Below are 24,165 nucleotides of genomic sequence, written 5' to 3' on the forward strand. Positions count from 1 at the left end.
CTGTACTGTCTAAGGGAATCAATATGGCACCTCCTCCTCCCTTATGTATAAATACAAATATACAGAGAAGGAATGTTCTGGGCACACAATAAGCTATACCCTCATACTGTACTGTCTAAGGGAATCAATATGGCACCTCCCTCCTCCCATATGTATAAATACAAATATACAGAGAAAGAATGTTCTGGGCACACAATAAGCTATACCCTCATACTGTACTGTCTAAGGGAATCAATATGGCACCTCCTCCCATATGTATAAATACAAATATACAGAGAAGGAATGTTCTGGGCACACAATAAGCTATACCCTCATACTGTACTGTCTAAGGGAATCAATATGGCACCTCCTCCTCCCATATGTATAAATACAAATATACAGAGAAGGAATGTTCTGGGCACATAATAGTGTTACTTATGCTGGGAGATTCAAAATACCTGAATTCTGGGCTTGCGAACCATCTCCACTAAACACATGTTGCCCCCTTGGTATCACAGGTGAGGGGCCAAGGATCTTCCGAACAATCTTTTGACCTTCTCTCCAAGCCGAGGGCCTGTACACGTCTTTCCCTGGATGCAAAAATACAGTTTACTGGGAGAGGACCGACCAGGTCACCTATGGTTAAAGTTTTGTACAGGTTCTACTATAATAAAGACTATTGCTCTATCACACACTAACCCAAGTTTATCTGAAGGTGAAGGATGAGCCTCATAGAACAGCACAACTGTTTGGAGAAGCAATTACCCAGGTATTTTCATTTGCATAACCCTTCCCACATTTCCATACAGTGGATTTAAAACTCCATTTAAATATTATATTTGAATTTTTTAATTTAAATATCCTATAAAATCTTCTCTAACAAAAAAAAACACATTTCGGTTCTACCCTTTATAAAACAACTGGCAGGCCCGGGGGTACTTTTAAAGGATTATTTTTTCAACGGCGTAAATTAATTTTGTCGTTAACTGCAGCAAATTTTTCGATTTTCCTCCAATTCATCAAGTTCTTTGTGGAGGAAGGTGGGGGGGGGGCTTCAACCTTTGAACCCTAATTTATCTTCCCCGAGGCCCAACCCCAGAGTCAGAGCTGACAGATACTAATGGCCGGCAAGGACTGCGTGACACTGGCAGTTACAGTGATAAATGTTCCTTCTGACCGTGGTCCTACAGAGCAGTCCCTGCAGGGAATAAAACCATTTTTAATGCAATCTATTATTTCCCCCCTAAAAACATGATTCATATTTTATTATAAACAGCTGATCACACCGTCATTAGGCGTTGGCATGAAATTAACATGATGGGGAAGGATATTTGGTCCCATTTAGTATAATTAATATCCAGCAGGGCAGTGAGTCAGGCGCCTGAGACTCCAATTGTATCTGTAACTGAAGGGAGATTTCGTAATCATGTTGCCTCTTAAACCCCTGACCCCGACAACTCTCAAGGGGTCTGTAGGAGATCAGCAGTTTCTCCTAAACAGTATGTAACCTTATCAAAGTAGTGCCATGCCATCACATATATATAGGACCCTATTTAGAATGGATTAAAACAATATTTTTTTTAAAAAAAATAAACTTTTCAAATATTTTTTTAAAAAAAGCTATAAAAACTCACAGGGGCATATTAATCAAAAATAGCGTGGTCGAGTTGAAAATTCTCACATAATCTCCAGCAATCGCCATGAAGCTCCTCGATTCTGATTGTATTTAAGAAATATCTGACATGGATTCATCGCAATCAAAAATAAACACGGATATTCGCAGGAATTTTCTCAAATTCCAGTATTCCTTTTTGGCCGTTGACAATCTGGGCAAAATCATAGATAAACTTTCCAGAAAGAAAAAAATGTAATTGATGTAAATTAGGGATGCACTGAATCCACTTGTTTAGATTCGGCCGAACCCCCAAATCCTTTGTGAAAGATTCAGCAGAATACCGAACCGAATCCGAACCCTAATTTGCATATGGAAGGGGAAAACATTTTTTACTTCCTTGTTTTCTGACAAAAAGGCAATTTCCCTCCCCGTCCCTAATTTGCATATGCAAATTAGGATTTGGTTCGGCCGGGCAGAAGGATTCGGCTGAATCTGAATCCTGCTGAAAAAGGCTGAATCCTGGTTGAATCCCAAACCAAATCCTGGATTCGGTGCATCCCTAATCTAAATCCTAAAATTTGAATGTTCTATTTCAAGAAACATATTTTGATGATCTATATCCCAGTTTTGATCAAATTTTGGTGAGCGAAATCCCAAGATTAGAAATGTCCAGTTTCGATGACCTGTATCCCAAAAATTGATATCCAGTAGTGATGCACCAAATCCAGGATTTGGTATGGGATTCAGCTTTTTTCAGCAGGATTCAGATTCGGCTGAATCCTGCTGCCTGGCTGAACTGAAACTTAATTTGCATATGCAAATTAGGGGTGGAGAGGGAAACCGCGTGACTTATTGTCATAAAACAAGAAAGAAAGAAAATGTCACCTTCCCACCCCTAATTTGCATATGCAAATTAGAATTTGGTTTGGCATTCAGCCAAATCTTTCGCAAAGGATTCGGGAGTTCGGCCAAATCCAAAATAGTGGATTCGGTGCATCCCTAATATCCAGTTTCAGTAAACAACACTTTTGATGATTTAAATGGCAAAATTAGTACATCCAATTTCAGGAAACAAAATTTCATAAATGCCAAAACTTCATTATCCCAAATTTCGCTGAATCCTGGGTAGATCTGAGCGTAAGAAATTAATCTTTTAATTGATTTGAGTTTATCGTTGCATCATAAATATAGAAAATCATGGCTCCCAAATTCTACCATTGCCATCCTTGGCCAAAATTGATAATTCATGAAATTTTAAGGGGTTTTTTTTGCCACATTTCATGGAAAGTAATTAAAGTGTTAATACTAAACCAGAATTTAATAAATTTTTTGGTAATCTAATGATTATTTTTCTATTGTTTTGCCAGAAAATAATCATGAAATCTTCAATCTTTAAAAAATATATTCTGCATAATTGAACTGTTTTTAAAAGTCTTATTTTGAGTAAATATTTTGCTGTATGTCTATGATCCATTTCGGACCGTGCCCAAGCAAATTCAAAAAAACATTTGAACAAATTTCCACCCCAAATTTGTCTAAATTCTCCATTTTCGCCATTCATTCTTACACTTTGGTTAGTAAGTATATTAGCAAAGTACTAACCTACGTGTTTAACGTTTCTCTCTGGTGAAGGCGAACTGAAGGACAACTTTCTGGAAACCGAATTCTTGATTTTGCTCTTTGAGGTTTGATCTTCAGTTCCTCAAGAGGGAAAAAATAAATGAGATGAACCAGAGGGAGTTGTCTCAGAAATACAGTGAGTGAATTGTCATTTAACTGTGGATAGACCCAAATCCTATGGTTCTGCCCTTAGTCCTTACATTGGTCTCTCTTCAATTAGCAGATCAGCAGTGGGTCAAGCCGATAAATCGTGTTTAAATGACTCACTCTGATTGGATGTTGAACATGATAAAATGGCAGCTCGTTTTGTCAAGTTGAAAAATAAGAATCACCACTGGCCAATGACCGTGCTCAAAAGACAATTTAAATACAATACAATGTCCCTCAACATACCTTCATGCCAGATCTGTATTCCCAACTGCCTATTAATGTCCCTCAAGTATTAGTGAAAACTCGGATGCCAATGATATCAACCACGAGGGAACATGGAGCATCATTCTTACCTTTGCATGTAGGTGGTGGAATACTGAATGTCACCTTCCCCACTTTCCTCTTGAGAGTGCGTTTGCCAATAAGCTCAGTGATCTGCGGAGGGTCTGGCCTCAGTTCCTTGCCAACGTTCTGTCTGAGTTTTTGCTCCTTGATCCTTTCTTTCAGTTTCTTTAGCTTGTTGTTGGGAGAGTTGTTCTTCAGATATTCCAACCTTTGTACATAGATGTCGGCATTTGGAGACACAAGAGGAACTAGGGGGGAGCAAAGTCTGGAGCATCTCTCAACTTTTGGAGATGAAGGATACACCTCCAAATAGGGGTTTAAAACCTCCTCAGTGGAAGTATGGCTTCTTGCTGGTGATGAACTATCGAGGAATGTGTTTGATAAAGGGTCTTCATCAAACACATAGGCTGGATGTGTCATTTGATCCTTTCTGCCCATATCTCTGTCAGGTACAAATGTAGGCCTCCAAGAAAAGCCTTGACTATCCGAGAGATCTGCTGGTATGAAGTCGGTGGCCGTGGAAAGGAAAGTAGCCTGTCTTCTTGGGTCTCTAATGTATAGAAAACATATTCATCAAAGAACATGCTAGTATGGAGGATGCTACACCTCTACATTGTACTGTCTAAGGCAGTCTTTCCCAACCAGTGGCTTCAGCAACAAGATGTTCACCAATTCCTTGGATGTTGCTCACAGTGGTCTCAAATCAGGTGGTTGTTTTTGAATTCCTGGTTTAGATGCAAGTTGTGGTTGCATAAAAACCAGGTGTACTGCCAAACAGAGACTGTTGTATGATGCCTGTCCACATAGTGCTACCAAATAGCCAATCACATCACTTATTTGGAATAGTGAACTTTTAATGAGTTGGGTGACCAGAAATAGGTGGGGACCCACAGGTGGCTGGCTGTGGGCCAACAAGGTACAACCCAGTTGTGGGTTCAAGCAGATGGCTGTTCGAACTTCAAAGAGGGTGATATAATAGTGCTGACCCCATTGCTATGGGATGCTAATACCGCCCATAAATGAGCCAAAAGAGGAGTCTGGCCAGGGGCAGGTCATAGAGTAGAAGAGGACTTCCGGTTGAGTTGGGAAGCTGGGGGTTAGTATCATCACAACAACCAACCAACTAGCTGACTACCACCCAGTAACATTGCACCCAATGGACATTTACCAAACAATTACCTGCGGCAAACAAACGTTTGATCCAACATGTTCTGCTCTTCTTGCTCAGTACACGGGCTCTTCCGGCCAGAGGCTTCGCATGACTGCAATTCCATTCCTATCACACAACAAATCAACTCAGCAAGTTTTTTAGATTTACCTAAACTAGATATACCATGACCTGGATGAATGAAAATCTTCATAGTCACAACAAATCAACATTTTCCTGTTTGCAGTTTGGAAGAAAACGAAATGTTCCCTAACTTGGCAATTGACCATGTGGGTTATACGGGAAGCGTGTGCCGAGGGGCGAGTAAAAACATGTCTACACGGGAGGGGAAGGCACAGAATGAACTACACGGGTTGTGTTCCACATTCCTCTTTATTGTTCTCTGGTTGTGCCGTTGCCAGTCGGCAGCCTACGGAATGAAAGGTTTTTTTCATGGCACAAAAGACACAGTAAGATAGAGTTTGGATTGAGAATATCGGCCAAGACCCCCCCCCCCAACCAAATACGGATCAATGAAAAGGTATTGGCACCAACTCACCAGACAACACTCCGTAGTCCAACCTCGTCTTCAACTGCGTTTTGTGCTCGTGCGGACGTTCCCGGCTATCAAATTTATTTTCTATCCTTTGTAGCTAAAATGGAAATATTGTGTGTTTGAGAAAACGAAATCCGTAATGTAGGACGACTCAAACACTGAGGGGGGCTGAGGGTCTTGGGATGGACAACTGAACACCATTAGCAATAGGCTATGTAAGGAATTGGGGCAAAGCAGAGATAATACATTTGGGCTGGCCATAAAGCTGCCTATACTTGAACTGATAAAATGATAACAAATAGGGTTTTGTACTATTTTTGTTATGTTCATAGTAACATGTCCCTGTTGTGTTTGTTGCTGCTCATGTCGAACACTAGAGGGAGCAGTTGCCTTACTTTCTATAAGTATAGGAAGGATCTGAATTTATCAATGGTCAAGCGTTAGAGGTTTTATTTATTTCGGATGAACTCACAACTCGAATGGTATTTTTAAGAAAAAACTTGATTGGGAAAAATCCGATTCTGCGAGTCCCGAAACGTGAAAACTCGAATTAATCGAGTTTTCGGCTGGAAGAAAACTCGAATCGCTCGAATTATTCAAGTTTTCGGGCAAAACCTTCTGAAAAAAAACATCATGAAGAGTAGTTCAAGTGACTACTGCCATTGACTCCCATTTGTCCTCGACAGGTTTTAGATGGATTATTCTCAGGTTCCAGCTATTTCCAGGGTCGGGGTATAACCTGAAAATGTGAGTTTTGACCAAAAAATACAACTCGCGCCTTAATAAATCTGCCCCTTTAGAATTGAGTTGCAGTGACCAGTACTCACCACCTGTTTGGCTTCCAGCAGCCGGTCCCACGCTCGGGAAACCTCTGCAACACAAAGGAAATATTGGACCCCTTAGCAGAACTGGGCTCTGACACAATCTAATGGGCAGCAACTGTGCCACCCCCCAAGGACTTTCATCCCATATCCCAAATCTTACCCTCCATGCGGCTAAACATTTCCAGCGTTGGAGACTCCCACATCTCAGGCACGGGCATGATCCTCTAAGGGCAGATAAAGGCAGTGGGTTACATAAGCAATGAGTAACCTCTTTCAGTTTTTTGGGTGTGTGTTTGTGTGCACACTGTGGGCTTGGCGGTCACCAGAGCTACGGACGCACTTTGCTGGTCACGGAGACAAGTCCCAGAACATAAATAAAGTGGCAGCAGCAGCAGTGCTCCCTGGGGGCCACAGCAAGGACACAATATAATATATAATACATGGGGGGCAGTTGAGTTGCCTTTATACGAGGCTCCCTCTTTATATAGTGTTTGCTCTCCATACATGCATCTATGCTTACTTGCCCTTGAACTTCCCACACAAAGCTGGCCTATTGAATGCAGAACATAAATGCCACATGCCAGTCCTCCATATGAAGCTTTTCTTTATACCTGCAGAGCAAAGTGAGCCAACTGGTGGCAGGGTTGTTTGTAGTGGATAGTAGGATCTGCCAGGCTAATTGATTGTATTCTCTGCACTAATGGATTGGACTCCTGATACAAAAGGTGGCCATACACAGGGACATGTGAAAACGAGTGAATCTCTCCCTGATATTCCCACATTGAGGTGGGCGATATCTGGCTGATCTGATAGTGAGCCCTATGGCCCAATGGTTGGATAAGAGTGGAGGCAATAGGGGCGGTCGTATCACGGGGCCACATCAACGAACAGATGCGGCTTTGATCCGACGAGATTTTTTTACCCTGCTGATCAACATCTGCCCGACTTTCGGCTAGATATCGTTCGGGGACGCTCATCGGATGGCCCCACAAACGGGTCATAGGTCTGTCGATAGCTTTAATTGGCTTGTGTATGGGGGCCTAAAGTCACAGAAGTGAGCTAATTAAGAGACCTGGAGGGTTGACTTCTGCTACATTGTTCCAGGAATCAGAACCAGCAGTGCAGGGAATATCAACAGACAGACCCTGGTTTCTGTAGAAATGGCATTTACACAGTGAGAATGAGGAATGAATGGATATTGGGAAGTTGTATCAGGAGTCAGAGGCAGCAGTGCAGAGAAAGGGACAGACACAATGACAGTTACACAGAACTATAAACCCAGTGAGAATGAGGAATGAATGGATATTGGGAAGTTGTATCAGGAGTCAGAGGCAGCAGTGCAGAGAAGAGAAAGGGACAGACACAATGACAGTTACACAGAACTATAAACCCAGTGAGAATGAGGAATGAATGGATATTGGGAAGTTGTATCGGGAGTCAGAGGCAGCAGTGCAGAGAAAGGGACAGACACAATGACAGATACACAGAACTATAAACCCAGTGAGAATGAGGAATGAATGGATATTGGGAAGTTGTATCAGGAGTCAGAGACAGCAGTGCAGAGAAGAGAAGAGAAAGGGACAGACACAATGACAGTTACACAGAACTATAAACCCAGTGAGAATGAGGAATGAATGGATATTGGGAAGTTGTATCAGGAGTCAGAGGCAGCAGTGCAGAGAAAGGGACAGACACAATGACAGTTACACAGAACTATAAACCCAGTGAGAATGAGGAATGAATGGATATTGGGAAGTTGTATCAGGAGTCAGAGGCAGCAGTGCAGAGAAAGGGACAGACACAATGACAGTTACACAGAACTATAAACCCAGTGAGAATGAGGAATGAATGGATATTGGGAAGTTGTATCAGGAGTCAGAGGCAGCAGTGCAGAGAAAGGGACAGACACAATGACAGTTACACAGAACTATAAACCCAGTGAGAATGAGGAATGAATGGATATTGGGAAGTTGTATCAGGAGTCAGAGGCAGCAGTGCAGAGAAAGGGACAGACACAATGACACAGAACTATAAACCCAGTGAGAATGAGGAATGAATGGATATTGGGAAGTTGTATCAGGAGTCAGAAGCAGCAGTGCAGAGAAAGGGACAGACACAATGACAGTTACACAGAACTAAAATCCAGTGAGAATGAGGAATGAATGGATATTGGGAAGTTGTATCAGGAGTCAGAGGCAGCAGTGCAGAGAAAGGGACAGACACAATGACAGTTACACAGAACTATAAACCCAGTGAGAATGAGGAATGAATGGATATTGGGAAGTTGTATCAGGAGTCAGAGGCAGCAGTGCAGAGAAAGGGACAGACACAATGACAGTTACACAGAACTATAAACCCAGTGAGAATGAGGAATGAATGGATATTGGGAAGTTGTATCAGGAGTCAGAAGCAGCAGTGCAGAGAAAGGGACAGACACAATGACAGTTACACAGAACTATAAACCCAGTGAGAATGAGAAATGAATGGATATTGGGAAGTTGTATCAGGAGTCAGAGGCAGCAGTGCAGAGAAAGGGACAGACACAATGACAGTTACACAGAACTATAAACCCAGTGAGAATGAGGAATGAATGGATATTGGGAAATTGTATCAGGAGTCAGGGGCAGCAGTGCAGAGAAGAGAAAGGGACAGACACAATGACAGTTACACAGAACTATAAACCCAGTGAGAATGAGGAATGAATGGATATTGGGAAGTTGTATCAGGAGTCAGAGGCAGCAGTGCAGAGAAGAGAAAGGGACAGACACAATGACAGTTACACAGAACTATAAACCCAGTGAGAATGAGGAATGAATGGATATTGGGAAGTTGTATCGGGAGTCAGAGGCAGCAGTGCAGAGAAAGGGACAGACACAATGACAGATACACAGAACTATAAACCCAGTGAGAATGAGGAATGAATGGATATTGGGAAGTTGTATCAGGAGTCAGAGACAGCAGTGCAGAGAAGAGAAGAGAAAGGGACAGACACAATGACAGTTACACAGAACTATAAACCCAGTGAGAATGAGGAATGAATGGATATTGGGAAGTTGTATCAGGAGTCAGAGGCAGCAGTGCAGAGAAGAGAAAGGGACAGACACAATGACAGTTACACAGAACTATAAACCCAGTGAGAATGAGGAATGAATGGATATTGGGAAGTTGTATCAGGAGTCAGAGGCAGCAGTGCAGAGAAAGGGACAGACACAATGACAGTTACACAGAACTATAAACCCAGTGAGAATGAGGAATGAATGGATATTGGGAAGTTGTATCAGGAGTCAGAGGCAGCAGTGCAGAGAAAGGGACAGACACAATGACAGTTACACAGAACTATAAACCCAGTGAGAATGAGGAATGAATGGATATTGGGAAGTTGTATCAGGAGTCAGAGGCAGCAGTGCAGAGAAAGGGACAGACACAATGACAGTTACACAGAACTATAAACCCAGTGAGAATGAGGAATGAATGGATATTGGGAAGTTGTATCAGGAGTCAGAGGCAGCAGTGCAGAGAAAGGGACAGACACAATGACACAGAACTATAAACCCAGTGAGAATGAGGAATGAATGGATATTGGGAAGTTGTATCAGGAGTCAGAAGCAGCAGTGCAGAGAAAGGGACAGACACAATGACAGTTACACAGAACTAAAATCCAGTGAGAATGAGGAATGAATGGATATTGGGAAGTTGTATCAGGAGTCAGAGGCAGCAGTGCAGAGAAAGGGACAGACACAATGACAGTTACACAGAACTATAAACCCAGTGAGAATGAGGAATGAATGGATATTGGGAAGTTGTATCAGGAGTCAGAGGCAGCAGTGCAGAGAAAGGGACAGACACAATGACAGTTACACAGAACTATAAACCCAGTGAGAATGAGGAATGAATGGATATTGGGAAGTTGTATCAGGAGTCAGAAGCAGCAGTGCAGAGAAAGGGACAGACACAATGACAGTTACACAGAACTATAAACCCAGTGAGAATGAGAAATGAATGGATATTGGGAAGTTGTATCAGGAGTCAGAGGCAGCAGTGCAGAGAAAGGGACAGACACAATGACAGTTACACAGAACTATAAACCCAGTGAGAATGAGGAATGAATGGATATTGGGAAATTGTATCAGGAGTCAGGGGCAGCAGTGCAGAGAAGAGAAAGGGACAGACACAATGACAGTTACACAGAACTATAAACCCAGTGAGAATGAGGAATGAATGGATATTGGGAAGTTGTATCAGGAGTCAGAGGCAGCAGTGCAGAGAAGAGAAAGGGACAGACACAATGACAGTTACACAGAACTATAAACCCAGTGAGAATGAGGAATGAATGGATATTGGGAAGTTGTATCAGGAGTCAGAAGCAGCAGAGAAGAGAAAGGGACAGACACAATGACAGTTACACAGAACTATAAACCCAGTGAGAATGAGGAATGAATGGATATTGGGAAGTTGTATCAGGAGTCAGAGGCAGCAGTGCAGAGAAAGGGACAGACACAATGACACAGAACTATAAACCCAGTGAGAATGAGGAATGAATGGATATTGGGAAGTTGTATCAGGAGTCAGAAGCAGCAGTGCAGAGAAAGGGACAGACACAATGACAGTTACACAGAACTAAAATCCAGTGAGAATGAGGAATGAATGGATATTGGGAAGTTGTATCAGGAGTCAGAGGCAGCAGTGCAGAGAAAGGGACAGAAACAATGACAGTTACACAGAACTATAAACCCAGTGAGAATGAGGAATGAATGGATATTGGGAAGTTGTATCAGGAGTCAGAGGCAGCAGTGCAGAGAAAGGGACAGACACAATGACAGTTACACAGAACTATAAACCCAGTGAGAATGAGGAATGAATGGATATTGGGAAGTTGTATCAGGAGTCAGAAGCAGCAGTGCAGAGAAAGGGACAGACACAATGACAGTTACACAGAACTATAAACCCAGTGAGAATGAGAAATGAATGGATATTGGGAAGTTGTATCAGGAGTCAGAGGCAGCAGTGCAGAGAAAGGGACAGACACAATGACAGTTACACAGAACTATAAACCCAGTGAGAATGAGGAATGAATGGATATTGGGAAGTTACTTAGATTGAAATTGTGGTTCATTGGAAGGCACAGGGAACCCCTAATGTGACATAAGTGTAAGTTCTGACTGTCACCACAGACCCTGCAGTTACTATAGTTACTAAGGGTGGGATTAGGCATGTTAGAGACATGTGACTTGGATACAATTGGGGGCAGACTAGGAGGTGGGGAGACTGGAGAACATCAGGGAGAAAGTGCTGGAAGGTGACATGGGGTGCAAGATGGTGGGGGGGACTGACTGGATGGGGTGCTGGAGCAGTAGGGAAAAAGTATGGGCAGTTTTATGCTGCTTTCATCCTAATGTTACATCATCAGTTGTACTGTGTGTGGGGGCCACACTGTACCCCAAGTGTAAGAGCTACTGACACACAGGGGGACACAGGGGTGGAACTACAGACCCAGGGGTATAGGGGCCCCATGAGACCCTCATTTATGTACAAATCAGTAAATATTGGTAAAACAGGACAATGTGTAGGTGACCTGAACTATAATGTGTGTAGTAATGTAATGTAGGGATATGTGAGTAAATAAGTATAGATGTATGTGTGTGTATATGTATATAAATATAATGTGCTGTTGGACCAGTGATTTAGTCATTATGTGATGTAGGGAGGGATATGAGCTGGTGAATGGGAGGAGGAGGCTCTGGGCTTATAATAAAGGAAATATTGTGTGTGAGACTGAAGTAAAGGAAGGGAATGAGACACACGGCGGGGACACTGACCTATAGCCGGGCAGCAGCACTCGGGATCTCACGGCAGCTCAGGAGACAGCGGGAAATACTGCAGAGTTTACCTGAGGAGCCGATACACCTGCTGCGCTCTGATTGGCTGACACTCCCTGTTAAAGAACCGGCAAATGTGAGGCGGCGGCGGTAAGACACGTGTGGGGCTGCTGGGAGTTCTAGTGTGTCTCCCTGACAGGTACAGCCTCTCCCTGTGTCTCAGTGTGTTATATGTGTGTCTATGTGTGTGTCTCTTGTAGGTCCAGCAGATATATCTACGTTATTATTATGTGGGAGGGAGCTGCCATGTTGCTTTACGTATCACTTCAGCTCTGCGGTCCTGTAACGTGTGAGACCCCCAATCCTTAAATTCATTCTTTCAAATTCATTTATAGACACTTACTTTGACTATTTTCCGCAGCATTCCTGTACATATATATTTGTTTATAATAAAATTGTCATTTTTAGAGGTATAGGGGCTCTGGTTTTTAGTTCAGCAGTTATTGTTTCAGTTCTCATCGCCAAATTGAATGCATTTTAACCAGAGCGTTCTTTCCTCCACATTGATGATTGTTCATTAACTTTATACATGAATTTTGATAAATTGACGTTTCCATCTTTTTTATATATTTTTGTATGATGAATAAAAAAAAACCTCAATTTACTCCAATAATTATTAATCACACAATATGAAGAAGTAATTTACGTAGTGCGAAAAAGGAGATTCTTAATTTATTGACCCTACAACACCCAGCATGCAATGGGAGTTACCAGATTTTGGGCCTTGTACCTAGGGTTGCTACCTTTTCGGGAAACAAATACCGGCCTTTATATAGAGAGAGAGACAGACAGACAGGGAGAGAGACAGACAGACAGGGAGAGAGACAGACAGACAGGGAGAGAGACAGGCCTGGGACCAGGCCGAAACGTCAGTCTGTAACTTCTACAATAAATCATTTTTTGCTTTTAAGAAGTCCTGAGAGTGCGGACCTTATTGCATTTTGGTTTATATATATATATAAAAAAAAATTTTTTTTTTTCCCTCTTTTTTTCCATCTTTTTTATATATTTTTGTATGATGAATAAAAAAAAACCTCAATTTACTCCAATAATTATTAATCACACAATATGAGAAGTAATTTACGTAGTGCGAAAAAGGAGATTCTTAATTTATTGACCCTACAACACCCAGCATGCAATGGGAGTTACCAGATTTTGGGCCTTGTACCTAGGGTTGCTACCTTTTCGGGAAACAAATACCGGCCTTTATATAGAGAGAGAGACAGACAACAGGGAGAGAGACAGACAGACAGACAGGGAGACAGGGAGACAGACAGACAGACAGGGAGACAGACAGACAGACAGGGAGACAGACAGACAGACAGGGAGAGAGACAGACAGACAGGGAGAGAGACAGACAGACAGGGAGAGAGACAGACAGACAGGGAGAGAGACAGACAGACAGACAGACAGACAGGGAGAGAGACAGACAGACAGACAGACAGGGAGAGAGACAGACAGACAGACAGACAGACAGGGAGAGAGACAGACAGACAGGGAGAGAGACAGACAGACAGGGAGAGAGACAGACAGACAGGGAGAGAGACAGACAGACAGGGAGAGAGACAGACAGACAGGGAGAGAGACAGACAGACAGGGAGAGAGACAGGCCTGGGACCAGGCCGAAACGTCAGTCTGTAACTTCTACAATAAATCATTTTTTGCTTTTAAGAAGTCCTGAGAGTGCGGACCTTATTGCATTTTGGTTTATATATATATAAAAATTTTTTTTTTTTCCTTATTAATAATATTGGGGTCAACCATCATTTTTGCAGTCAGAACCATAAAATAATGGCCAGGTGGCAACCCTACCTGTACCCCATTCATGTCACTCTTTGGCATTCTCGCATTTTCTGGTGACTTTCCTCTATTTCAGACAATTTTGGATTAAAACCAATATTTATTGAAATTGTATATTTATGGGACCACTATACCTCCTGGGCCCCCTATCTGTCCCATTTTGCTTCATGTAAAAATTTAAAGGCATATCTTAATATATAATTGTATTTTTTTTTCACCGCACATAGTGCTATTTTTGGGCTACTTTTGAAGTGCCTCTGGCTAGTTTTGGGCTGGTTTTGAAAATGACACCAGGCAACCCTGCCAATAGCCCATCCTCATTTACGGTCATGTGAGCTCACCCCAAAACAACCAGATCTCTTGCCTCTACCTGCCGAAGCTCCAGGACCGGCTATTTCTACCTGTGTAAGTCCTGTGAGGGTCCAATTGGACTATGGCCAGGCCTGGACTGGCAATCTGTGGGTTCTGGCACATGCCAGAGGGGCTGCTATAAGGTGCCATTGAAAGTCACTATTTAGTGGGCTGTTTGGGCTTCTATGTGGGCTGTTTGGGCCTCTGTGTACCTGAAATGCCAGAGCCTAATTTAATTCTCAGTCCAGAACCTAACTATGGCCATCCGTTGCCACACATCAGTCAGCCGCAAAGCCTTTGGGCAAGTGCACAATGAGACAATGTTTTCCTCCATGCGGTGAAATAAGACAAATGTGTATGAGGGCTCTCCTCACTGGGCACAAACAGGCTGCTCATTAGCCATGCAAACTTTGCAGGTGGGCTGTGTGCAGGTCTGGACTGAGAATTAAAATAGGCCTTGGCATTTCAGGTACACAGAAGCCCAATCAGCCCACATAGAGTCCCAAACAGCCCCCACCAGCCCACTAAATAGTGACTTTCTATGGCACCTTATAGCAGCCCCTCTGGCATTTGCCAGAACCCTAGTCCGGGCCTGGCTGTGTGTCTAAAAGCAACGGCTACCTAGTGACCTAAAGGAATTAGATATTTCCCTAAATGGAAAGCTCCTAACAACAAAAAGACAGCCTGCAAGTAGCTAAGTCCCAATCACTTTACTTTTATTTAAGAGAGGCTTCTAATAACAGAAGGAATGTACAGCCTGATTAATTCCTGCCGTGGCCTTGTGAGAGTTTGTTTGCAGTTTGTGCTGTAATCAATGCACAAGCTTTGTATATGGCTATTAATTTAAAGGAGAACTAAAGCCTAACTAAAGAAGTAGGTAGAAATGTTGTACATGATGTTTTGTGCTTCTGTACCAGCCCAAGGCAACCACAGCCCTTTAGCAGTAAAGATCTGTGTCTCCAAAGATGCCCCAGTAGCTCCCCATCTTCTTTTCTGCTGATTCACTGCACATGCTCTGTGCTGCTGTCACTTACTGAGCTTAGGGGCACACTCACAATATACAGTACACATAGAATAGAAATGTCACAATATAAGGCTGATTAGTAATTAATACACATAATTACTACATGGCAGCACAGAAACCAGTGCAATTAGCATCAGAATTTAATAATCAGCAAACCTGTAGCATCAGCTTATATTACAGCCAGGGAAGCTCATTTTCTGCTGGATAATTAGTGACGACCCCTAAGCTTAGCTTCTCAACAGCCAATCAGAGCCCACTGAGCATGTGAGTGTCAGAGACACTTTCCAAGATGGTGACCCCCTGTGACAAGTTTGAAGTCCTGGATCATTGCTGCTATTGACAAGCTGAAACTTTAGCCTCGTGCAATAAGTTCACTATATAAAATATGCCATTTTTACGCATTCATTTTTAGGGTTTAGTTCTCCTTTAACAGTATATCCAGTTACTCCTTCATAGGACAACTCTAGCTGTATGCTGTGCATCTTTCAGTCCGTTATTTCAATATTATAATAAGTCATACCAGATAGTAGGGGTTCTGTGTTTTGCTTTCCACTACAATCATTATATGCTCCTGACCACATACTGCAAATTAGTTCTTTCCTCTCATTACATCAGACATACAATAAACATAATGAAGGTTATGTGGATAACTGTATAATACTAATTAATGCATTAATACTTTGCTGCTTTATTTAGCATTCTGAATTGATTGAACTCTCTTTGCAGGTTTCAAAAAAATGATCACACTCTTTCCAACAGATTAAAGTTGATGGGTTCACCTCTCAAACTGTAAGTATTTAAGTTAATTAATCCTGAGCCTCGCTACATATTGATGAATACATGACTGTCATTTTATCAATTGATTGTTTCTTGGGTCCAATATTAGTGCTGCCATGTCGGCACTGTGATATTCAGGGTCTACCCATGTCCTTCAGAAATGCACATTGCTCCATTTTCTATGGGCCCTTCTGGGATAGATGCTGAAATAAGGGGGGCTTTAGTCAGTGTACTGCTCATTATTATCCCTCCCTAATGTGTTAGCTTGTTAAATCCCATTGGTTGCCCACTGCCATGTGAAGGAACAGGAAAACTGAAAATCCTATCGTACTTACTGAGATTTTTGTTTTCTGGACTGAAACATGGCAGTGGGCACCAGGCTTCCCGACCCTAGTGGGGACACGGAGAGCTCTCGGCCTTCAGTCAACGAGGATGGGCTAGTGGGACAGGGAGCCACATTTATTGATTGCTTGCCAATTACTGTCACGTGATGGGGGATGGACCCATTGGTTGTCCACTGCCATGTTTCAGTCCAGGAAACGAAAATCTCCGTAAGTATGATAGGATTTCCAGTTTTGTTTTATTTCACTTCTACCCATAATCCCCTGCTCTGTATGCTAAGCCTTCTCTGTGGCCTTTGTTGCCACAATCATATTTGTATTCAACTCTGTGCCACTAACTGTGCCAACTCATCGGCTTGTTTTGTAATTGTGTGTGTATATATATATATATGCTAAACCTGTGCTACAAACAGTTCCCTGTATAACTCAGTCTTGTTCCTTAATATGGTCACAGAACAACCCCTCAGTGACTTCTAATATCCTTATCATTTACAGTAGGGGGTACATTATCCCTTATAATACATGAGTGATACTCAGAGTTCCCTGTATAACTCAGCCTGCAGCCTTGTGTCTTTATATGGTCACAGCACAACCCCTCAGTGACTTCTAATATCCTTATCATTTACAGTAGGGGGTACATTATCCCTTATAATACATGAGTGATACTCAGAGTTCCCTGTATAACTCAGCCTGCAGCCTTGTGCCATTATATGGTCACAGAACAACCCCTCAGTGACTTCTAATATCCTTATCATTTACAGTAGGGGGTACATTATCCCTTATAATACATGAGTGATACTCAGAGTTCCCTGTATAACTCAGCCTGCAGCCTTGTGCCTTTATATGGTCACAGAACAACCTCTCAATGACTTCTAATATCCTTATCATTTACAGTAGGGGGTACATTATCCCTTATAATACATGAGTGATACTCAGAGTTCCCTGTATAACTCAACCTGCAGCCTTGTGCCTTTATATGGTCACAGAACCCCTGAGTGGCTTCTAATATCCTTATTTACAGTAGGGGGTACATTATCCCTTATAATACATGAGTGATACTCAGAGTTCCCTGTATAACTCAGCCTGCAGCCTTGTGCCTTTATATGGTCACAGAACAACCCCTCAGTGACTTCTAATATCCTTATCATTTACAGTAGGGGGTACATTATCCCTTATAATACATGAGTGATACTCAGAGTTCCCTGTATAACTCAGCCTGCAGCCTTGTGCCTTATATGTCACAGAAGAACCCCTCAGTGACTTCTAATATCCTTATCATTTACAGTAGGGGGTACATTATCCCTTATAATACATGAGTGATACTCAGAGTTCCCTGTATAACTCAACCTGCAGCCTTGTGCCTTTATATGGTCACAGAACCCCTGAGTGGCTTCTAATATCCTTATCATTTACAGTAGGGGGTACATTATCCCTTATAATACATGAGTGATACTCAGAGTTCCCTGTATAACTCAGCCTGCAGCCTTGTGCCTTTATATGGTCACAGAACAACCCCTCAGTGACTTCTAATATCCTTATCATTTACAGTAGGGGGTACATTATCCCTTATAATACATGAGTGATACTCAGAGTTCCCTGTATAACTCAACCTGCAGCCTTGTGCCTTTATATGGTCACAGAACCCCTGAGTGGCTTCTAATATCCTTATCATTTACAGTAGGGGGTACATTATCCCTTATAATACATGAGTGGGCAGTAGATGGAAGGAGCTCATTAGTGGTGTTGCTAATACAAGAGAAATGGAAACACAGATGAGGAAGAAAGTGGTTAATTATATTTTTCTATTATTCAGGATAATTAAGGCTTTATGGGAAATGTGAGTGCATGTTCCTCAGACATTCCGGATGGGATAGGGAAAATTCCTGGGAATAGCTGACAAATTCCTTGGCTTCACATAGAAAGGGAGCATTATGTGCCCATGAAGGGGGGGAGTGCACAATTTATTAGAAACACGTGAGGCCTGTTCTCTCAGTATCATATCAGGGATGTCTGTGCTCGTGTGATGCCCAGTGATTGGCTGAAGGTGACCCTCTCTTGCAGCTTGTGGCACAATTTAGTATATTTGCTTCATGCCCCCCAGTTGTGATGTCTGATCCTGTAAGTGAAGGTATAGCAATTTGTTATGGTCAGCCTTATGCCCGGGTACCCAAAGTGATGCGGATGTAGGCGGGTCAGACCCATTTGTGATTATTTGAGAGCTGTCTGTACCCATATCTCTCTTTTCTGCATTTTGCTCACACCCACCCACTAGCTCTGTGTCTCCTGCAGTTCCTCCTGTGTGTCCACAGCCATAGGCACCAATGATCCATACTTTCACCTGCACTTATTGCGCTTTGTATCAAATGTATGAAACGTCACAAAGAGCTTTAGCACCTTGTCCCTTTAAAACTAGACAGAGATAAAGGCCACGTGCTGAAAAGCTGCTTATCTTTATGTAGGGCTGCATAAAAATCATTACAGTCAGCAGCACACATGTATAAGTTGCTATGTAACAGGCCCAGGGTGTGTGTGTGTCTGGTTTTATAGAGGCAACACTTTTAGTGTTTTCAGTTTGGGTGTGTAGTGTCCCACCCCACCCTTCGACTGGAGATGCCGTTAAAGGGGTGGTTCACCTTTAAGTTAATGTGGAGTATGTTATAGTTAAGTTAATTCTAAGCGACTTTTCAATTGGTCGTCGCTATTTTTTATAGTTTTAAATCACAGTAGAACCCCCATTTTATGTTTTTCAGGGAATCCGAAAAAAAGGTGTAAAATCCAGGGAAATGTATTAGGCACAATATATAGGTGGGACCACAAAACAACAATGTAAAATGAGGGGAAACTTAAAATCAGGGCATGTAAAATGGGGATTCTATTGTATTTGCCTTCTGACTCTTTCCAGCTTTCAGTTAGGGGTCACTGACCCCACCTAAAAAGGAAAAGCTCTGTAAGGCTTCAAATGTATTGTTATTGCTACTTTTTATTATTTATCGTTTGATTCAGGCCTCTCCTATTCATATTCCAGTCTTTTATTCAAATCAATGCATGGTTGCTAGGTGAATTTGAACCCAAGCAACCAGACTGCTGAAATTACAAACTGGAGAGCTGCTAAATAAAAAGCTAAATAAGTCAAAAACCACAAATAATAAAAAATGAAAACCAATAGCAAATTGTCTCATAATATCACTCTCTATATCATTCTAACAGTTAACTCAAAGGTAACCGACCCCTTTCACACAGTGCCGTACAACAGTGGCCCCAGCGCTGCTCAGAAACCCGATCAGTCACAGAGCCGAGTATCAGCCCTTCAGCGTCGCTCCCATTCCTGTCTCATGTCTGTGGTTTGGCAGCTCTAGTGTTAATTGTGAGGTTTCTCTTCTCTACTTCTGACTTCTGAAACAAAGTAGCAAGTGTCAGTTTTCCTCTGCCAACTTCTGCTACATTGTTTCATGAATCTGAACCAGCCATTCAGGGGCTATAAAGCATCCAGACAGGTGCAATCCCATTTATTTCACTCCCACACTGGAATCCAAAATATTTCCAACATCCCCAGGAAGTGATTTAACCACTTCTAGTAAGGCTCTGGGAACAACTAGGATTGGGCGATTATCCCTTTAAAACTGGGCGCCTAGATGCCGCGCATGACTGGTCAGTAGACTGGAAATCCCATGTTTAACCTGCTGTGGGTGCGTAATGCTGCATGGCTTTATAAAATGCAGTGCAGGCTGCAGCATGACTCTAAACAGGTGCCTTATTAGCCATGCTGGATGTGTGGGTGCAGCTTTAGCAACACTGAGGTGACATCCCCCTTTTGGTGGTTCAGCAGTGGTATGGTCCTCTTTGCTGAGCTTCCTGCTGCACTGCTGAAGTGAACGAGGGGTTAAATAGAGGAAGCAATGCAAGTGCCACAGGGGAGGGAGTTGGAACACTACTTTTTTTTGTTTTGTCAGCACAGGGTTAATTGCTCGATTAATGGGCAGTGAGAGGGGAGGGACACACACAGCTCTGCTCCCCCTTCTTATATTCCCCTGATGATACAACCATTGGATGACGTCACAATCAGGGGGAGTGGTGTGTGCGACTGCACACTTTGTGTAACACACATCACTTCCTCACTGCTGCTGTGTCTGCCATTCTCACACTGGACTTGTATCCCACAGGGACCTCCTGAATGCTTTGTACAGCAGCACCCCGCAGTCGGTAGCACCCCGCAGTCTGTAGCACCCCATGGCTTGTGTGCCCAACAATGAGCTCCACAACCCGGCAACCAGGAGGCTGTATTCAAGGTATGTGCATGGGCTGAGGGCTGGAGGGTTATGTTATTGAAGGAGGGGATCTGGCTTGTAGAAATAGGGGAGAATTTGGGAGGGTAAGGGGCACAGGCCGCCCCCTGTAAAAGGCTGGTCTATTTACAAGGGCAACTGTCATTTATATGGACTGAGCATGACACTGTACCGCAGCAGGGCAGCTGACAATTGCTCAGACTGGAGGGATGGGCAAACCCTATGGCAGCGAACTGGGTACAACTGTTGATTGTCAGACTGGAAACACTTATACAAATCATATCCCGTATATTCTCTTTTTATCCCGTATATTCTCTTTTTATCCCGTATATTCTCTTTTTATCCCGTATATTCTCTTTTTTTATCCCGTATATTCTCTTTTTTTATCCCGTATATTCTCTTTTTTTATCCCGTATATTCTCTTTTTTTTATCCCGTATATTCTCTTTTTTTATCCCGTATATTCTCTTTTTTTTATCCCGTATATTCTCTTTTTTTATCCCGTATATTCTCTTTTTTTATCCCGTATATTCTCTTTTTTTATCCCGTATATTCTCTTTTTATCCCATATATTTTTCAGATAAGTTGACAAGTGTTTATAAATGGGATGGGGGAATCCAGAAATCCAGTGGTATAGTGGCTCTGATTGGCTGTGAACTACATTGACAGTGGACTTTTGCAGTTCAACCCTTTGGCACCTGTAACGGGAGTTCTGTAACGAGCCAAAAGGGGGCGCTGCACAGGCCAAATGAATTAGTTAATGGAACACAAAACTACTGAAGGGGCCTGTGGCCTTAAATCTAATATTTGTAACTTTATTGGGCACATGTGGCAGCAGTTGGGCATCACTTATTTAGCCTGTGACTGTGGCAGCAGAACCTCCCCTTTTGCCCTGTAACCACAGTTGCCCGGCTGGGGTCATTAAGTCATTTGTATTATGATTAAGGTTCCTTAATTGTGGGGGTCAGACAGGCTGTTATTATTCTGGATACTCACAGGCCAGTAAAGGGGTTATGTTGGCAACCATGTCTTAGTCCTGCAGCGGGTCGGGTACCCCTGGGTTACCCACAAAAACCTGCAGTACCCTGCGGGTAGAAGTTCCGGTTGCAGGTATAGACGCGGGTCTTCTCAATATCGATTTTTACTCCTTTTTTCTGATCACGCCTACTTCCGATGATGTCACTTCTGGTTTACAATGACAGCACTTCCTGATAGTTGATGGTCAGCAGGTTGTGGATAAGGTACTGTCGGGTCAGGTAGCAGGTCCAAGCTGGTAAGAATGCGGGTTGCGAGTCTGGGTTGCGGATTGCAGGTTGTGGGTATGGGTCAGGTTCCAAAAAATGGACCCGCGCAGGACTCTACCATGTGTTACTACATGTGTGTGTTTAGTTGGCCTTTAAATGCTCCTATACATGATTACATGATACCAGGAGTACTAGGGTGTTATAAGCAGGGCTCACTGGGAGACGTTTGCCCCAAGATGGAAAAGCACAATATGTGGGTATCAATAGGGGCTGTAATTTGAATTGGGTTACTGCCCAGGTGCAAATGAGCCACAATGTATTTAGAAATGGCATGACCAGGGCCAAAGAAGACGATGGCACAATGGGATCCTAGGCTATACCCCTTTCTGGCTTCATTTTAGGGAATTGTAACACAATAGGAGGACTATGGGGATATAATAGGGAATTGTAACACAATAGGAGGACTATGGGATATAATAGGGAATTGCAACACAATAGGAGGACTATGGGATATAATAGGGAATTATAACATAATAGGAGGACTATGGGATATAATAGGGAATTATAACATAATAGGAGGACTATAGGGATATAATAGGGAATTGTAACACAATAGGAGGACTATGGGATATAATAGGGAATTGTAACACAGTAGGAGGACTCTGAGTCAGTATCACCCTGATGGACCCTGGGCAAAAACAAAGCAGAATACTAATATTTTCATTAATATACACCAGATAATGGATAATAAGACTCACTTTTCCACCTGCCCCTGTTCACTGTCTGTGTTATAGAGTCAGGCTGCTGGATGAGCAGGAATTGTGTGTTTAGTGGCACTGGAGGGCTCACAAGGGTTATCTGTGTATAGAAACCTTTGACTGATTTGCTTCTTTCTTTTAGTCGTAAAGTCGCCGCACCCACAAATTCTTCCCTAGTGCCGCACAGTCAGCTAAATACACGGTGCCCCAAAGCCAGACGTGTTATTTAAGGAAAAAGCTAAAAATTACAGACTCTCCATAAAACATAGTTCTTTTGCCAGGGCACCCGACCAAACAAGTGTAGTCCTTGCCAGGCCTCGGCTCCGGTGGTTTGGGCTCATGGTCCCGGTGCTCTGGGTGGGCACAAGCCACTCCCCAGTGTAACGGGCTCTGACGTTTTTGAGGTAATTTGTACATATTTTATCATTTCAGAAGAGAACTTGGCAAAAGTCCAAGGACAGAGTAGTACCATGTGATACCAGCACCGCAAGCTCCACCTATAAAAACCCAGTTGGACTCAATGTGTGAGATGCAAGTGTTTGGCACACGTATACATTGGCATCTGTCCCCATGGGGGCTTTCTTGACCACAGAATCTCCCAGTAGGCTCAAGCCAAAAGGGGATACTGTCATGGGAATTTTTGTTTTCAGTTAATAACGCTGCTCCATCTGAAGCCTGCACTGAAATCCATTTCTCAAAAGAGCAAACAGATATTTTTATATTTAGTTTTGAAATCTGACATGGGGTTAGACATGTTGTCAGTTTCCCAGCTGCCCCCAGTCATGTGACTTGTGCTCTGATAATCTTCAGTCACGCTTTACTGCTGTACTGCAAGTTGGAGTGATAGCACCCCCTCCCTTTCCCCCCAGCAGCCAAACAGGACAATGGGAAGGTAACCAGATAGCAGCTCCCTAACACAAGATAACAGCTGCCTGGTAGATCTAAGAACAACACTCGATAGTAAAATCCAGGTCCCACTGAGACACAGTCCGTTATATTGAGTAGGAGAAACAACAGCTAGGGACTAACCCTAAAATCATGACAGAACCCCTTTAAAAGGGCTGTTCACCTTCCAAACACTTTTTTCAGTTCAGTTGTTTTTAAATTGTTCCCCAGATATCAAGAATTTTCAGTTACTTTCCATTATTTATTTTTTTACTGTTTTTCCAAAATCTTAGTTGAAAGTTTGAGTCTGGCAGCTCATTAATTCGGGTGCAGATTCTGAACTGTTACAATTTTGCAACATTTAGTTGATCAATTTCTCAGCAGCATCTATGGAGTATCAGCAACTATTGTATCAATTCTAACAGCTGCCTGTAATGAAACCCAGAGATTCTGCTCAGCAGGGACAAAGATAAGAAATGGATCAACTAAATGTATCAATTTAGAACAGTTTACAGGGTCGGCGTCCTGCCACTTCATCAGAAGCTGTCGGCAGCCAACCACCAACTCCTTAAAAACCCCCTGTAGACACAC

At 42.7% G+C, this 24,165-nt stretch overlaps 2 protein-coding genes across 4 annotated transcripts in view; one reads left to right on the top strand and one right to left on the bottom strand.

Moving 5' to 3' along the window:
• LOC108698182 (centrosome-associated protein 350) overlaps positions 1-12,183 on the bottom strand; it is a 36,509-nt gene extending 24,326 nt beyond the window's left edge. For both annotated transcript variants that reach the window (XM_041572341.1, XM_018229475.2), the window contains exons 1-8: positions 12,053-12,183; positions 6,397-6,460; positions 6,240-6,283; positions 5,416-5,509; positions 4,889-4,985; positions 3,718-4,259; positions 3,197-3,295; positions 438-569 (exon numbers count right to left, since the gene is read on the bottom strand). In XM_041572341.1, the coding sequence (XP_041428275.1) occupies positions 438-569; positions 3,197-3,295; positions 3,718-4,259; positions 4,889-4,985; positions 5,416-5,509; positions 6,240-6,283; positions 6,397-6,454 (1,066 nt within the window). In that variant the 5' untranslated portion in view covers positions 6,455-6,460; positions 12,053-12,183. The remainder of the gene's footprint in view (positions 1-437; positions 570-3,196; positions 3,296-3,717; positions 4,260-4,888; positions 4,986-5,415; positions 5,510-6,239; positions 6,284-6,396; positions 6,461-12,052) is intronic.
• Positions 12,181-24,165, top strand: part of gpsm1.L (G-protein signaling modulator 1 L homeolog) — a 67,549-nt gene continuing 55,564 nt past the window's right edge. Inside the window, exons 1-3 of one of the 2 annotated variants that reach the window (XM_018228982.2) lie at positions 12,192-12,251; positions 16,014-16,076; positions 20,566-20,691. In XM_018228982.2, coding sequence (XP_018084471.1) covers positions 20,633-20,691 — 59 coding nt within the window. In that variant the 5' untranslated portion in view covers positions 12,192-12,251; positions 16,014-16,076; positions 20,566-20,632. Of the gene's footprint in view, positions 12,252-16,013; positions 16,077-20,565; positions 20,692-24,165 lie in introns of both variants that reach the window. The other variant, XM_018228983.2, reaches the window with a different exon arrangement.

The sequence above is a fragment of the Xenopus laevis genome, chromosome 8L (assembly GCF_017654675.1).
Source record: "Xenopus laevis strain J_2021 chromosome 8L, Xenopus_laevis_v10.1, whole genome shotgun sequence".
Classification (NCBI taxonomy): Eukaryota; Metazoa; Chordata; class Amphibia; order Anura; family Pipidae; genus Xenopus; species Xenopus laevis.